This window comes from Phoca vitulina, unplaced genomic scaffold (genome assembly GCF_004348235.1).
Source record: "Phoca vitulina isolate PV1807 unplaced genomic scaffold, GSC_HSeal_1.0 scaffold621, whole genome shotgun sequence".
Classification (NCBI taxonomy): Eukaryota; Metazoa; Chordata; class Mammalia; order Carnivora; family Phocidae; genus Phoca; species Phoca vitulina.
The window spans coordinates 1-17,060 of NW_022590308.1; the positions used below are offsets into that span (position 1 = coordinate 1).

The 17,060-nt window shown below is 41.7% G+C and overlaps 1 protein-coding gene across 2 annotated transcripts; it reads right to left on the minus strand.

The window, feature by feature from the left end:
- Positions 1-6: 6 nt before the first annotated feature.
- Positions 7-17,054, minus strand: CUNH10orf88 (chromosome unknown C10orf88 homolog). 2 transcript variants are annotated; one of them, XM_032399632.1, is made up of 6 exons: positions 16,926-17,054; positions 16,061-16,264; positions 15,014-15,083; positions 10,548-10,754; positions 3,486-3,940; positions 7-430 (listed from the first exon to the last, which is right to left on the minus strand). In XM_032399632.1, exons 1-6 carry the CDS (start codon positions 17,045-17,047, stop codon positions 196-198), a joined length of 1,293 nt encoding a protein of 430 aa, XP_032255523.1. In that variant the 5' UTR covers positions 17,048-17,054; the 3' UTR covers positions 7-195. The 2 variants fall into 2 exon arrangements, with proteins under 2 accessions (XP_032255523.1, XP_032255522.1); XM_032399631.1 differs by having other exon boundaries at positions 16,884-17,054.
- Positions 17,055-17,060: the final 6 nt, after the last annotated feature.

A 17,060-nucleotide genomic window follows, 5' to 3' on the forward strand; every position in this document is an offset into this window, starting at 1 on the left:
TGCAAACAAAAATGATTGATGACCCTATCATGTTAATTTTAGTGCACAGTCCTGGATTGACAGTAATGAGGTCACTTGATGTAAGTAAGCTGATGCTCCTCAAATGACATTAAATACTTGCTTTGAACTCTGGGGGTTTAGGCTTTGCAATAAATATGTAATAAATATCTGCAGTACATCCTACATGTTGAGCACTTATCTTTCTCCATTTGAAAGTCTTTCTCCAGAGTCACACTGTCTAAGGGCCGTCCCAGGGGGTGGGGAGTAGGGATTCTGCAGCAGGTCCATTAACAGAGCCATCTTTGTATCCATGTGTTCCTGGAGTTGATATATTCGCTGATCGATGTGGTCCACAAGTTTCTTTTCCAGCAGTTCCATATTTTTAGTAAGAATCTTTTCCAAGTAGGTGCACACAGGTTGCTCTTCCATTCTAAAAACAAATGTTAAAAAACCAGTATAACAATTATCCCTGGTATCGTAACAGAAACAACCGAACTATACTGAAACAAGCAGCCAACGTACACTGCGGAAATCTGTCTCCACAACGGTGCCGTCTGGGTGCAATGTATTTCCGGCTGCCAAATACATCTACCAACAGGCAACCACAACCCTGAATGCCCAAAGCATTCTGTATCTGATTCTTACAACATTTCAAGCATACGAGGGAAATGAGGATAGAACAACGAGGACAGAATGTCTACCCTCACAGAACAAGTCTCTTACAAAGGGTCTTTTGATTTTGAGCCCCAAATCAAAACTGATCTGGCCCAATTTTTTTTAAGGTCTCCACGTATGTCTCCAAGAACTTCCCCAAACAACCCTACAATTTCAAGTTTTGTCCTTGTCACCCGCACAACCTCACTAAATAATGGAAGGTTTTCTAACCTAATATGGAAACATTTAAAAATGAATGTAACTGGAATGGGCAGACAGAAATACAAATAGTAAAAAGGGGCGGCCGGGTAGCTCAAGTCAGGTAAGCGTCTGACTTCAGCTGGGCTCATGAGCCCAAGGTCCCTGCTCAGGGAGGAGTCTGCTTCTCCCTCTGCCCCTCCCCCCGCTCATGCTCTCTCTCTCAAATAAATAAAATCTAATAAATAAAAAGTGCTCGTTTCTCAAGCTCACATCCAATGAACACCAGGACAGTGACTTTCAGGGCGTGGTCCATAAAACCCCGGGGTCGCCATGACTTTTTCAGCTTCCGTAAGTGGCAAGTGTTCATACACTACTACTAAGATGATATCCGAACTCTTCATCCGGATCCTCAGGAACATACACTGACATTTCCCAGAGGCTACACGAGGTGTAGTCACTGCTCAGGTGATCAAAAGAAGTTGTGGTTGAGTATTTTTCTGTTTCTTAGACTTTCTGAAGGTAGTCAATTTAGGGTATAAATATTTTCTTCAGACATCAACCCCGTTTATTCTCAGTACTTCCGCAGTCTTACTAGCTACTGATGCTATATGCTGGACGGCCACATAGATGAGAATGCCACCAGAAGCTAGTGTCGATTCTATACTTTTCACATAATACCATTCTAAGTTTTTTTTAGAAAATATATTTCTAATACAATTTGTTACGTTACTGTGTAATGGGTTGTTATTTTTTTTTAAAGACTTTATTTATTTGACAGAGAGAGAGCACAAGCAGGGGGAGCAGCAGAGGGAGACGGAAAGCGGGCTCCCTGCTGAGCAAGGAGCCCGATGCGGGACTCGATCCCAGGACTCTGCGATCACGACCCGAGCCGAAGGCAGCCGCTTAACTGAGCCACCCAGGCACCCAACGGGTTTGTTATTTTTAAACAAATGAATCCTTTCATATACTCTACATAAATAAAGGGGCTTTAGAGTCCTCAATTATTTTTCAGAACGTAAAGACCAAAACGTTTGAGAACCCCACTCTAGAATATATGAGGGGTTTTTAAAACGCTTATTGTTTTTTGTTCCAAATAACTCCAGATTCACAGGAAGTTGTAAAGATACTAGAGTTCCCCAGTACCCTTTCCCCAGTGGTTACATCTCACCTAACTCTGGCAGAATACAAAAGCAGAGAACTGATGTTGGCACGGGGTGCGTGGATGCTGTTCTATCACACGTACACACATTCACGTGAACATCACAACTGAGATGCGCAACTCTTCCTTCACGACAAAGATCTCCCTCCTGCCACCCCCTACTGTCACACCCACTCCCCTAACGCCCTCCACCCCTAACACCTGGCAACCACCAATATGGTCTCCATCTCTACAACTTTGAGGAGGTTATGCAAATACAATCACACACAGCGTGACCTCCGGAGATTCTCTTTTGTCCCTCAGCATAATGTCCTCAGGAGCCATCCAGGTTATTGCGGGTGTCAGTGGTCCGTTCCTTTTATTGATTACCACCCTGTGATATAGATATACCACAGTTTGTTTAACTGTTCATCTATTTTAAGACATTTTGGTTGCGTCCAGGTTTTGGCTGTTACATAGAAATAAAGCTTTGCATGAAGAACTGGGCATAGTTTCTTGTGTGGACGTAAGTTTTCATTTCTCCGGGATAAATGCTCAGGAGTAGGACTGCTGGATCACACGGTAAATGTTTACTTTTCAAGAAACTGCCAAAGTATTTTTTAGAGTGGCTATAGCATTCTACACCCCCACCGCCAATGTAGAAAAGATGCAGTTTCTCCACATCCTCATCAGCACTGGGTATTGTTACCATTTTTTGTTTTTATTTTAATCTTCAAATAACTGTGCAGTAGTATCTTGTGGTTTTGATATTCATTTCCCTGATAGCCATGAGGTCAATGATGATCATCTTTTCACTTGCTTATTTGGTATGTGTAACCTTTCTAGTAACATGTTTCCATGTCTGTTGCCCATCTTCTGACTGAACTTTTTTCTTACGTGAATTTTGGGAGCTACAGAATTGCAGGCCATTTGTTAAATTTGTGACTTGCAAATATTTTCTCCCACTTTGTATCTGTATCTTAATCCTCTTAACGGGGTCTTTCACAAGGCAGAAGTTTTACATTTTGATGGGATCCAATATATCAATGTTCCCATTACTGTGATTCTGGTATCACCTAAGGGTCTTTTCCTACTCTGAGGTCCCCAAATGTTCTCCTACATATTACTGGAAAAGTTTTATAGCTTTCTGCTTGTTTGTTTTTAAAGATTTTATTTTTAAGTAATCTCTACGCCCAAGATGAGTATCAAATTCACAACCACAAGATCAAGAGTTGCACGCTCTGCAAAAAATAAATAAATTTAAAAAATTAAAAATTAGAGAAAAAAAAAAGAGTCGCATGCTCGGCCGATTGAGCCAGCCAGAAGCCCCTATAGCTTTACGTTTTACGTTTAAGTCCATGATCCATGTTCAGTTATAGCTCCTACAATTACTGGAAACAGCTACAGGCAGTAGTTAGTGAAACAAATCTGTTTTCCCCCAACTGATTCTTCCATCTACGAAACCTAAACCACATTTGTCTGAAATACTTACGCAACACCAACAACGCCTTCCCCAGCCTTAGTGATGCCTTCCTGCCACTTGGTGTTACGTCCCACACGGAGATGGTTAACCTGACTACATAAATTCTGGAGAAAAGGCAGCAACTCAGAGTTAGGGACATTTGAGTTGTCACTCGCTTTTTTCGGCAGGAAAGAAGAAACTGCGTTTCTGAGGTCATTCTCAAGAAAAGAATGGTTTTGTGGCACAATGTTATACTCTTGGAGGTCTGTAGTGTTTCCTCCACCCGGTGGCTGTAGACTTTTATCAACGTAAGCGTTTAAGTCTTCAGTCAGGGTTCCAGATGTCAATCCGGTTCTAAAAGGGAAAGGCGTGGAGGGTGACTTGTCTGAGGCTCCTGAAGCGACTGACGACTGCAGGTCCATCATACGTTTGTAGCCAGTATTTCCCAAAGCCGACCGAAGCTGCTCTCCGATGGGAACACAATTCTAAGCAAGGTGAATAAATACATGTTACTATTGGTAGTAGCGACAGCTAACTTTTGGGGTAATTACTGTAAGTCAAAGCAACGTGCACTCTTTCATCTGATCCTCTAAACATCCATATGATGTAGGCTACAATCTTAAGTGGAGGAGACCACAGCTAAGGTGAAACCAAGGCTGAAGGTAACCTGGCTAAAGTAACACAACTAGTGTAACACAACCAGTAAGTGGCAGAACGGGGACATGAACCCAGACCACCTAACTCCAGAGTCAAGGCTTTTAATGGTTTCCCTGTAGTTTTTCCTAACGGAAATATTAAATATTAGCATGCTTAGTAAAGTTGCATTAGCATTAATGTCTCCACTGCGAAGGCCTCCTTAATTTATGGTAATAAAACACAGTACTCTCAACTGAGGCACAATAATTAATAATATTCTTAGATTTAAATATCACCCATCAAGTTTCCCATATAATAAGCTAACCTAAGGAGATCTTTTATAACTAGCTTATCATGGAAGATACACCAGAGAGCTTATATACTAGAAGTTTGATGTTTCGGGGCACCCGGCTGGCTCAGTCATTAAACGTCTGCCTTCGGCTCAGGTCATGATCCCGGGGTCCTGGGACCGAGCCCCGCATCGGGCTCCCTGCTCGGCGGGAAGCCTGCTTCTCCCTCTCCCGCTCCCCCTGCTTGTGTTCCCTCTCTCGGTGTGTCTCCCTCTGTCAAAGAAATAAATAAAATCTTTAAAAGAAGTCTGATGTTTCATCAGTACAGTTGCGACATCTGCAATGACTAAAATGAGCCAACTTTTGGCTATGTCTGCCTTAATGATTTGTAGGATAACAGATTATGTTTTACGGCCTCAACTGAACTGGCTATGCTATATCATTTCATGACAGGGTTCTGGCTCACTTCTGTGATGAGGTTACATGGTCTCCCATACAGGGGCATGTTCTTGCTATGCTCCTTGCTATGCTCTTCAGTTCTTCTACAAGAGCAAAGCAAAACTATTCTAGCCTACGAAACTGCTAAGTTATAGGGCTGTATTCTAAATTGGAAACACAAAACTCTATTCTTATCCGGGAGATATCAACACACCCGTACTCCTGCTCAACACCTACTGAAAGAGACTGAGACAAGTGTTATACAGGTTAGCTAAAGAAACTCAGTACATACGTTGTCTAGACACTCTAGAAAGTGATTCCTGGACTGAACCAAACCAAAATTCATTTGGTCAACAAATATTTACCAGAAATCTACTCTGTGCTTCTGGCACAGAAAATACGTGGGTGAACAAAACAAATGAAAAGCACTGATATGTGGAACCAATATGGGAGCAGAGAACAATGGAAAGAAGCAAGGAAGGAAGGAAAGTAGGAAGGAAGGAAGGTAGGCAGGCAGGCAATATATCATGTGGATGGAGATGGTGATAAATACTTTAGGGAAAAATAAAGGAGGCAAGGGGAATAATGAGAGCCAGGGAAGTGGGTGGCGGTGGGGGGGGCGGGCAGCAGGAGGGTCTCCATGAGACTTCTTTTACTGAACTGTACTTTGGAGGAATACTCTTTATAAAAAATGTTATTTTCTTCCACTGAATGCAAGGTTTGGATAAACCTTAAATTATTCCTAGAAGATGGACTGTATATAATTATATAAACTACATATATTATACATTATATATACAATACATATAATTATATACAAAATTTTAAAATTCAACAACTCTCCTTTGATAGAAAGGAGCCTTACTCAATCATGATGACACAGCTAAATTATTTTTGGTAGTGGTAAACAGTCAAAAAAAACCTTAATGACAGAAAAATGAAAATTCTTTTAATTAAATTTTATTTTTAGAGAGAGATAGCATGATTGGGGGGGGTGGGGAGAGGCAGAGAGAGAGAGAGAGAATCCCAAGCAGGCTCCATGCCCAGTATGGAACCCGACTCGGGGCTTGATCTCACGACCCTGAGATCCGTGACCTGAGCCGAAATCAAGAGTCGGATGCTTAACAGACTAAGCCACTGAAGGACCCCAGGAAATCGAAAATTTGGTATAAATAGCAGTGAAATCAATGTCAAAATTGTGTATGGCAACTAATTTGGCAGAAATTTTAATTAAGAAAATGTAAACGCAAATAAGGTATTTGCTATGTGAGGTTTTCTTTTCTGATATACCAAATTTTGATTAGAAGAAATTCAGTGATTACAAAAATTAGTCATATTTTTCTCAGATGAGAGCTTTTAAGGTAACTTCCTTTTCCTCTTTGTATTAAGTATCACGGAATTCACAGCTAAGTCTATATGGCAGTGCAGTGAATACACCAACTTTAGGTGCTGGTGGCTATTCTTCTGTTTCCTTTTGTTTCATTTACTCAGTTCTTTTAATTTTCTTGTGCTGTCTCACACATGGTGCCATGAAAGGTCCACCAAACCCTTTTAAAAGTAGGCAGGGCAATATGTATGAAATAATTTATACATATTTACTGCTTAGGATCCAGGTCATATGTTATATGGAAAACACTTACAGAGTAGCTTAAAAGAACATAAAAGCATTCATGCAAAATTATGTCCACATACCTATACGTGAATATGTAAAGGACCATGTATCTGTGTATACACATCATTTAATACATGTGCACATTTACCCCCAGACTTGTGAAAAATTAAGGGTCTATTTCTGAACATCTCGTTAGATATCTGAAAGGACTGTCGAACTTTTATTATAAAAAATTTAAACAAGTATCACCTTGAAAAAGCAAGAAAAAAAGATATTTGTATTTCAAAGGTGAAAAAAGTAAACTGTAAATCCTGCATAACTGAGTATGTTTTCTTCGAGAAAAATGGGGTGCATCCTTTCATTCAGGCAACATTAAATGAAAACTATAGGCTAGGCACTTTGATATAGAATTCCTATTCCATTTTGCTAAATTGTAAAGCAAAAGCAAATCAAAGCCAGCAAATTTTAACTTGAAATATAAAGAAATAAGAAAATACTTTAACAAAACTTTTCAGAACACAAGCCACCCCAAAGCACAGGTGAAGCCGGGAAAGGTAGAAGGCTTCTAACAAAGCTTCCCAGGTCACTTCTTTCCCCTTCACGACAGGCCCTGCCCAAATTAATGTAGGAAGGTTCTAAATAGCGTGTGCGGTTACACAGCTTCCACTGAAGGAACAGTTTTGGTCATGAAACATCCCTACTATATTTATTTACTTTTAACATTTTATTTTTAAGTAATCTCTACACCTAACGTGGGGCTCGAACTTATAAGCCCGAGATCGAGAGTCACACGCTCTACCATCTGAGCCAGCCAGGTGCCCCAAAACATCCCTACTTTAGACTTAACAAACAGTTACATAGCTTACATGACACTTTCCAGGGAGACTTTCCATAGATTCCTGCTTGTTAATAACATGCAATCCTAGAAAACCAGGTATGCCCCGTAAGAATCATCCCATAAAGAGAGCCTCCACACTTGGAAGAGGTCTTTTATTAGCATGTTTAAAAGAACATTTAACTGAATCACCTTCCTTCTTCCGCAGGGTTCCCCAAATGGCCCCATACACAATGATTTCGTGGGGGGTGGGGGGCACGTCACAACACGTGCACTGGATGGAAGGACTTGCATGTATTTCTACATACGCAGGAAACTCTAGGATACACACCAAGCTGGGGAAGAGAATGAAAGCTGGGAGAGCACTTTTATGATTTATTTAATGCACTTCTGAATGGATTGATAGTAATAGCAAAGAGAACAGGTTATTTTTGGAATTAAACCAAAAAACTTAAAGACATGACAAAATAATCTATCCATGTTATCTCTTTTTCCAAAGTTCAGTTTTTAGAACATAAAAATCAGTCCATGAGCTGATTTTACCTCATTAACCCTCTCTGATGTTTCCAAAGTCTTGCACACAAAAAATAATTTCGTCTTGTTTTACATTTTCTATCTCCATGGGATCCTTCTCCTCGATCACTTGTTCTTAAAATACACTATGCGTTAAGAATCATCTGGGGATGCCTGTTTGATATAATTCCCGGATGCCACCTTCTGGGTTTCAGGTCATTGGTGACAGCCAGGAATCTGCACTTTATAAACATTCCAAGGGATTCCGATACAGGGAAGCTCCTTATCTCTATCATTCTTGAAACAAACCCATTTAACCCTGGGTACCTCCACATTCCAACTACCCCCATTTTACTGCCTAATCCCTCAAGAGCTGGTTTCCGTATCATGTCCATTCAATCTGAACCCTGAAGATCTCCAAGAAGCACTTAGTTGACAACCCAAAAGGCACATATATCATATACTTACTTGGAGCCACAAACAAGACAGACCAGCTCCCTGTCTGCATGAAGCTTATATTTTAATGAGATAAACAGACCAACATATAAACAACAACAAAATAGTCAAGAAGGCTCTGATGAAAATATGATGCAGATTTGGAGGCAAAGGCTATTTTAAACCGGTGGTTGGGGAAGGTCTCACTAAGGATGTAACATTTAAGTTGAAATCTGAATAAAAAGAAAAAGCCAGCCCTGCCCCAGTCTGGGGAAGAGGCTTGTGGAGATAGAGAAAAATTAAGAGTGCCAAGGTCCTGAACACACTTGAATATCTGAGCACTACACACATCAGCATGTCTGGAAGCCAGGTGTCCCAGGAGATTTGGCAGGAGATGAGGTTAAGGAATCAAAGAAGGCCCAGATCTTAGACGCCAGGGTAAGGAATCTGGGTTAATTCTGAGTGTGATGAGAAGCAGTCAGAGGGCTTTACACAGGGAAGGATGAGTCTGATTTACCCTTTGAGATTATTCTGGTCACCCTGTGGAGAATGGACTGCAGTCGAGCAGGAGGACCAGTCAGGGACTTCCTGAGGATCGAGGTGGGGTGATGGTACGAGAGAAAGAAAAGTATGGAACTGGTACTTTTTTGAAACCCTCCTTTCCAGGGTTCCCATGATAACCATCAACTCTCCCAGTTTCCCTGTCTTGCCCATTGCGTCAGTGACACCTGTACTAAATTACTATTGGTAAAGCTCACAAAAGGTACACAAGTTGTTTATTTAGACTATTTCTTTTAAACTTTCCCATGAATCCTTTATCTTAGCAGTATTATCGTTTATAGATTTTGAACACAACAGCATTTATGTTAAAAAGAGGAAGCAGGGGTGGCTGGGTGGCCCAGTCGTTAAGCGTCTGCCTTCGGCTCAGATCATGATCCCAGGGTCCTGGGATCGAGCCCCACATCCGGCTCCCTGCTTAGCGGGAAGCCTGCTTCTCCCTCTCCCACTCCCCCTGCTTGTGTTCTCTCTCTCGCTGGCTGTCTCTCTCTCTGTCAAAAATAAATAAATAAAATCTTAAAAAAAAAAAAAAAGACGAAGCAATGCCACATTACGCAACTACTAATGTCAGCACCACAACGTGAAATCAGGTTTCCTGACATGAGATCTTCCCTCGTGCTACTTGGTCACACCGCTGGTCTTCCGCTGTTCTATTCATTTTCCTGCTCCCTATTATCCTTACCAAACCTAGCTACTCCCCATGGACCTTTCTTCCTTGCTCCGGCTCTCCCTTCAGCACTTTCCCTGCCCTCTACTGGGTACATCTCTCAAGCCTCCCTTCGGCTCCTCCGCCTCCACCCGCACACCCTCCTGTGCTTCCAAAAGCTCGCAGCATCATCCCACGAACTGTCTGATTCACATCTACAACTTGATATTCCCAAAATCAAACTCCCTTTTTCCCAACGGTCTCCTCCCTTGGGTTCCATTTCTATCGTTGGTACCACCATCTTCCAAACCTCAACGTCCCCTTTAACTCTGTTTTTCTCTGGCAATACCAATATCAAGTTATCTAGAGCTGATGGCACCATCATGGTCACATCTCACAATCCAGCATCAGGTTACACGTCCAATTTTAGACCCTCCTTTCTCACCTGGATGAGGAAAGGAACATGGAACTGCTCCCCCTGGCGTCTCACATCCTACTGATCACTGTTCCTTCTCACTCCTCTTACGCATAGCGCTAGGTTAGAGTTTCTCAAAATGTAGGCAAAACCATGCATGTACTTTTAAAGTAACATTCAAAACCCTCTATGATCCAACCCCAAGCTAACTCCCCCAACCACTTCTTCACCCCAGAGAAGTGAACTTCTATTCATTTCCTAGCTATATCCTGTTCCTTCTAGCACTGAAGAGTTAATCCATGCTATTTTCTCTCTCCCGAATTGCATCCCTCCAAATTTACTTGCCCGGTCCCATCCTTCTTCCTTCAAGACCTAGATAAAATGAGACTATATAAAGATCCTTAAAGATGGGCTACAAACTAATTGATCTCTGAACTTCCTAAAGTGCTCCAAACATTGCCTTATTCACTGAGAAGGTGCTTAATAAATATTTGCTGAATGAATGAGTAAATTCATGGAAAATTGTAAAGATCTGTAGTAAGATATTTTGTAGAAGAGAAAGTCTACAAAATGTTATTTTACAAAGCAAATAAAGGTAACGGTCAAATCAACAGTCAAAGTTCAAAGAAAAAACTTAAGTCAATACGTGTCCTTATAAAAAGCCGTCATTCTGAAATTTTTAATGGTACCTCGACAGAATCCATGTCTACCTACCTGCTGCTGAAATTTAACCATATTCATCAGTTGCTGAGCACCAGGTGACAACTTTGACCCCATGGCCTCCATGAGAGTTTGGACCCTCTGCAGGTCTATCCTTGATCCTAGAGCAGGAGAGCTTGTTGAAGAATTTGTTGAAACCCGCCTCAATTGTACCACAATTTTACTGATGAACACACACTGCTTTTCACCAAAGGAGAGCAACTATTATAAAACAAAGAAGTTCCAGAAAATAATAATATTAAACAGTAATCACTATTTAAGGTCACTTTTCTATATAAACTAGCAATAACGTATTTAGGATAATAAACTTTAAATACATGTTCATTTTTAAGTTTTCCTGAAAATTTTAATGATCAGCACTTCTAATTTACCACAAGGCTCATAAGAACGATTTATAAAAAGAATACCATCTGAAACTGAATAAATACACAGAATATACAAAAGGGGCTACGATAAGATTTCATTCACTTAAATTAATGAATAAAAATAAACTATACCAATCTGAGAACTTAACACAGCACGGCTAGCTATAATACTATTTAATACAAAAGAAGGCTTTACAAATGCACTTCCAAAGTATTTACTGAAATACTAAAAATAAGTCAGTCTTTTAGAATTGAGAATTTTAAGAGAAAGTTAGATATGGTCTAACATAACCTACTGGTTCACACACAACAAGATGAGGTCAGGGGTGATTTTCTGACTTGGCACAGGATTACCAAATTGGTAAAAGTCAAGCTGGGAACCTAGCCCTCTGGCTCTATAGCAGTGTCCTGCCCAATGCTTTAGGCTGCCTTATTTCATCATGTTTCTGAACCAAAAGACATTTCTTGTGTCATACGGACAACAAAGTAGCAAAGTAGAAAGGGACCAGGATTTAGAATCAGTCAATGATGACTCTACTTAGAGCCTGTGTGACCCCGGGAAAAAGGCAAAAACCTAAGTCAGGAATAAAATGAGGGAGGGTAAAAACAATGATTTTACACGGTTGTTAGGAGGATTAGGTGTTAAAATTCCCAGTACCTACCACTGTAAGTAAGAGCTCAAAAAGACGGGTCAGTAACTTTTAACTTTCATATACTACTGCCCCAGAACAACCTTTAGTAGGCCTAGGATTTCTCTAATGAGATTACCCTTAGCATTCCCATAGAACTTCCACAGAACAGGTAACAAAAAACACTTACCTTCAGAGACACATACAAAACCATTTGTAACATGACAACACAGGTCAAGAACCCATAATCCAAGAACTCTGAGTGTGGCACCAAAGAAGTGACTGTCCTCAACAATTAAGGAACCTCTGCATTAAATTTACACACCTACCTTCTAACCTCTCTGCTACCCCCCTCTGCTTTTTCATCCCCATTGCTCCACCACTGAATATGGGACATATTTTACTCATTGAGTCAGCTTATAATCTATTTCATCACACTAGAATGTCAGCAACATGAGGGCAGTCATTCATTATATTACTGATCATTCCTACATGCCTAGTTACAGTATCTAGCATCAGTAGGCATCCAAATACTGTTGAATGCATGAAACACTTCATTTAAATAAATCTGGAAGCTATTAATATATACCATATAAACCAGTATCTTGGAATAATCAGTTCTGTAAATTTGGTACCAGCAGGCTATGAAATTACTTACTGTTTCTTATTCTAAAGTCTTGTAACCTTGTATAAAGTAATGTGGAGATAAAAACATAGCAAGGATTTATTTCCTTTTTAAAAAATTTAAATTTAAAAACAGTTTTATTGAGATATAAAGTGCCAAACAATCAAATGATTTAAAGTATACAATTCAGTGGATTTTAGTATATTCAGAGTTGCGCAGCCATTATAGTTTTATTTTATTCTATTTCTTTTCTTTTCAGATGTTTTTTAAGTTCTAGTTAGTTAAGATACAGTGCAATGCTGGTTTCAGAAGTAGAATTCAATGATTCACCACTTCCACATAACGCTCAGTGCTCATCGTAACAAGTGCCCTCCTTAATACCCATCACACATTTAGCACATCCCCCACCCACCTCCCTCCAGCAACCCTGTTTGTTCTCTGTCTTTAAGAGTCTCTTATGGTTTGTTTCTTTTTTCTCCCCCTGCCCCATATGTTCCTGTTTTCTTTCCTAAATTCCACATTTGACTGAAACCATATATTTGTCTTTCTCTAACTTTTATCGCTTAGCATAATACACTCTAGCTCCCTCCATGTTGTTGCAAATGGCAAGATTTCATTCATTTTGATGACTGAGTAATATCCCATCGTACACATATACCACATCCTTAACCATTCATCAGCTGATGGACATTTGGGCTCTCTCCATAGTTTGGCTGCTATAAACACTGGGGTGCATGTACCCCTTCCAATCTGTATTTTTGTATCTTTTGGGTTATTACCTGGTAGTGCAACTGCTGGGTCGAAGGGTAGTTCTATTTTTTAATTTTTTGAGGAACCTCCATAATGTTTTCCAGAGTAGCTGCACCAGTTTGCATTCCCACCAACAGTGCAAGAGGGTTCCCCTTTCTCCACATCCTCACCAACACCCGTTGTTTCTTGTGTTGTTAATTTTAGCCATTCTGACACGTGTCAGCTGATATCTCATCATGGTTTTGATTTGCATTTCCCTGATGATGAGTGATGTTGAGCATCTTTCACATGTTTGTTATCCATTTGTAGGTCTTTTTTGGAAAATGTCTGTTTATGTCTTCTGCCCATTTCTTCACTGGATTATTTGTGTTTTGGGTGTTGAGTTTGATAAGTTCTTTAAAGACTTTGGATACTAACCCTTTATCAGATGTCATTTGCAAATATCTTCTCCCATTCCGTAGGCTGCCTTTTAGTTTTGTTGTGTCCTTCACTGTGCAGAAACTTTTTATCTTGATGAAGTCCCAATACTTCATTTTGGCTTTTGTTTCCCTTGCCTCTGGCAAGAAGTTGCCGTGGCCAAGATCAAAGACGTTGCTGCCTGTGTTCTCCTCTAGGATTTGGATGGTTTCCTGTCTCACATTTAGGTCTTTCATCCTTTTTAAATTTATTTTTGTATATGGTGTAAGACAGTGGTCCGGTTTCATTCTTCTGCATGTTGCTGTCCAATTTTCCCAACACCATCTGTTGAAGAGACTGTCTTTTTTCCGTTGAATATCCTTTCCCACTTTGTTGACGATTAGTTGACCACATAGTCGTGGGTCCGTTTCTGGGTTTTCTATTCTGTTCCATTGATCTACGTATCTGTTTAGGCGCCACTACCATATTACCTTGATGACTACAGCTTTGTAGTATAGCTTGACGTCCAGAATCGTAACGCCTCCAGCTTTGTTTTTCTTTTTCAGGACTGTTTTTGCTACATGGGCTCTTCTGTGGTTCTGTACAAATTTTAGGGTTGTTTGTTCTAGCTCTGTGAAAAATGCTCATGGTATTTTGATAGGGATTGCATTAAATGTATAGATTGCTTTGGGTAGTATAGACATTTGAACAATGTTTGTTCCCCTAGTCCATGAGCATGGAATGTTTTTCCATTTCTTCGTGTCCTCTTCAATTTCATTCATAAGTTTTCTATAGTTTTCAGAAAATAGATCTTTCACCTCTTTGGTTAGGTTTATTCCTAGGTATCTTATGGTTTTTGGTGAGAGCCATTGCACTTTTAGAACATCACCCAAAAAGTAGCCATGTTCCCCCTGGCAGTCACTCCCCATCCCACCAATACCCACCCCCCCCCCCAGCCCTAGATAGTAAGTAATCTACTTTCAGTCTCTGTGGATTTGCGTATTCTAGACCTTATATATACATACACAGAGAATCATACGTGATCCCAAGTTCTTTCGCACGGTATGTTTCAAGGTTCATCTGTGTTTCTATATGCTTTTCATGACCGAATACTTTTCCATTGTGTGGGTATACCATATTTTGTTTACACATTCAGTGATGGACCATTGGGCTGTTTTCTTTGCAACCTTTTGGCTATTAGGAATGGTGATGAACATTCATGTACATACCAAGATTTTTTTTTTTTTTTTTTTTTGGTCCTCTAATTTATCCATGAAGTAGTTCAAAAGAAATAAAGAGACTGCCCAAGGTCACTTGACTAGGCAACAAAACAGGAGGAATATCCTGGGCCTATGCCTTCCAGCTCAGTCACTTTTCTCTAGGCTCCAGTGAGAACACTAAAGTTCACCTCAATGATATTTTTCATATTCAAGACATGAGTCCAAATCCCTTTAACTTTTGGATGCTCTTCTCTAAAACTCCCCCAATTCCCTTCTTTCTTGATATATCTCCCTATATCTTTCTTGATATAATAAAGCCAAAACTGCTTATAGTTTTCATGACACCATATTTTTATATAAAGATAATAAGGAACAAAGCTGGACTAACCATATTACTGAACCAACAGAAAACAAGTACAAATCATACAAAAACATTTGCAGTTGTCAAACTAGTTAAAATCTAGTGATGACTTACCTTTACTTTACAAGCATGACTGGAGGACTCCAATTTTAAATATTTTTTGTAGAAAATAATTTTGTGCTCACTAAAAATAAAATGGAATTTAAATCAATTTTACTTCTATTAGTTTTAATAGTTACATTTAAAAATGAATTTTTCCAAATGAATAAACAAAGAAACAGCAGAATCAGCTATAAATACAGAAAACAAACTGACGGTTGTCAGAGGGATGGGCAAAATGGATGAAGGGGAGTGAGACAGACACAGGCTTCTGGTTATGGAATGAATAAATAGTGGGAATAAAAGGTACAGCATAGGAAATACAGTCAGTGATACTGTAGTGGACTCGCATGGTAACGATGATACTGTAGTAGCAGTATGTCAATGACACTGACATAATACTGTACAGTAGCAGACGGTAGTTACACTCGTGGTGAGCACAGCATAACCTATGAAGATGCGGAATCACTATGGCGTACACCTGAAACTAAGGTAATGTTGTGTCAACTATACTCAAATAAAAAAACCCACTTTTTCTAATTGTTTCTAAGCCATTCCTTAAATCCTGAGATTGAATTCGGGTAGAATCGTGGTATCAGAACCTGGAGAAAAACCACACGCTAACGCGCTGCCTGTGGGTCACACAGAGGGCGTGCGGCCAGTCGCGGGCCTGCGCACCGTTTGTAATGGACGTCCTTTCAGAACAATGTGTTCAACGTTCCAGACTAACTGCCCAATTGCCTTTGGGCAACAGGCCACTGTGTGCTCATGGAGAAAGCCAAGAAGCAGGAATAAGGACTGACTGTAGTCCACACGGTCGCACCGACCGGTACGACCCTCTACCCAGTCACCTCCCTCAGTCGGCCCGAAATCTCCACACGTACAACAATGAGAAAGCTTAGACTATCTCAAAGAGCCCTTAAAGGGAGAAACCGAGAAACTGCCACTCCTGCTGGTATGTGTTTAACTTCTCCTCCCCGGCGTCTGGCCTCAGTGTCAGGCCACCGACAAACACCACAAAAGCCGAGGACAGTCACACCGCCGCGCGAACAAGTTACAAACCTGTTATCCCGATCACTACAAACATTCTCGCCCCTGCTGGTTCCACAGTACTCGTCTCCTAAGTACACTTCCATATTTCTTGCTGAACTCAAAACGCCAACAGAAACGATTTCCTCGCCTCCGTGAGGGTCACATCTCAGGTAAAGGAAGCAGGGCTTTTCATCGGGGCTGTTCAGGCTGCTCTTCAAAACCACCAGATCTTGGCTGAAAAGAAAACCGTCCAACATTGTCCTCAGTCTACTTGTCCGAGCACCGCCCACAACCCTCTCATTAGGCCGCGGTCCTCCTAACTCACGTCTTCATTTACCACTGAGGTCCCCGCACCTTCCCGAGCCCCCAACAGACGCTGGATACACATTCCCAAGGAAATGCACACTCCGGACACCAGGGCTTTGCCCTCTACGGTTCCCTCGATTGCCGGCGCGATCCCCGGTAGCTACGTCTCATTTCAACAGAAAGAGTTCGCTGGGACCTACTGTGTGCACCAGAGTGGGAAACAGAAGACACTACGAGGCAAACGCCTATCTTTTCCATAACGAATCCGATGGGGGCTCTCGACAGTCACATTTATTAACGCCGACTCGGGTCGACAGGAGGCCTTTGCTGGTTTTGCGCGGGGAGGGGGAGGCGGAGCCCGGTTCCGACCCGGCGGAGGAGCGGGTCCCCGGCCGCCAGCCCCGCGCCCGACACTCACGGCCCCGGCCCCGCCTCCGGCCCCCGCTGCCCGCACACACCTGCCGCCAGCTCCGCTCCCGGATCCCGGGCCCACACCCTCTCCCCGCACGGCCCCCACCCGCCTTCCCGGCTGCCCCAGGGGCACGACCTTCCCGCAGCGGCGGCCCCAGTCCCCGCCGGCCCGGCGCACCCCGGGGCAGGCGGAGCCAGCGGTTCCTCCCAGTCCAAGTCCCGGGCGCCGAGGTCAGCCCGGGTGAGACGGAGGCTGTGGGCCAGGGCTCCGCAGGCGGCATCCCAGGAAGAGGCCAGCATCGGGCGGCGGGTC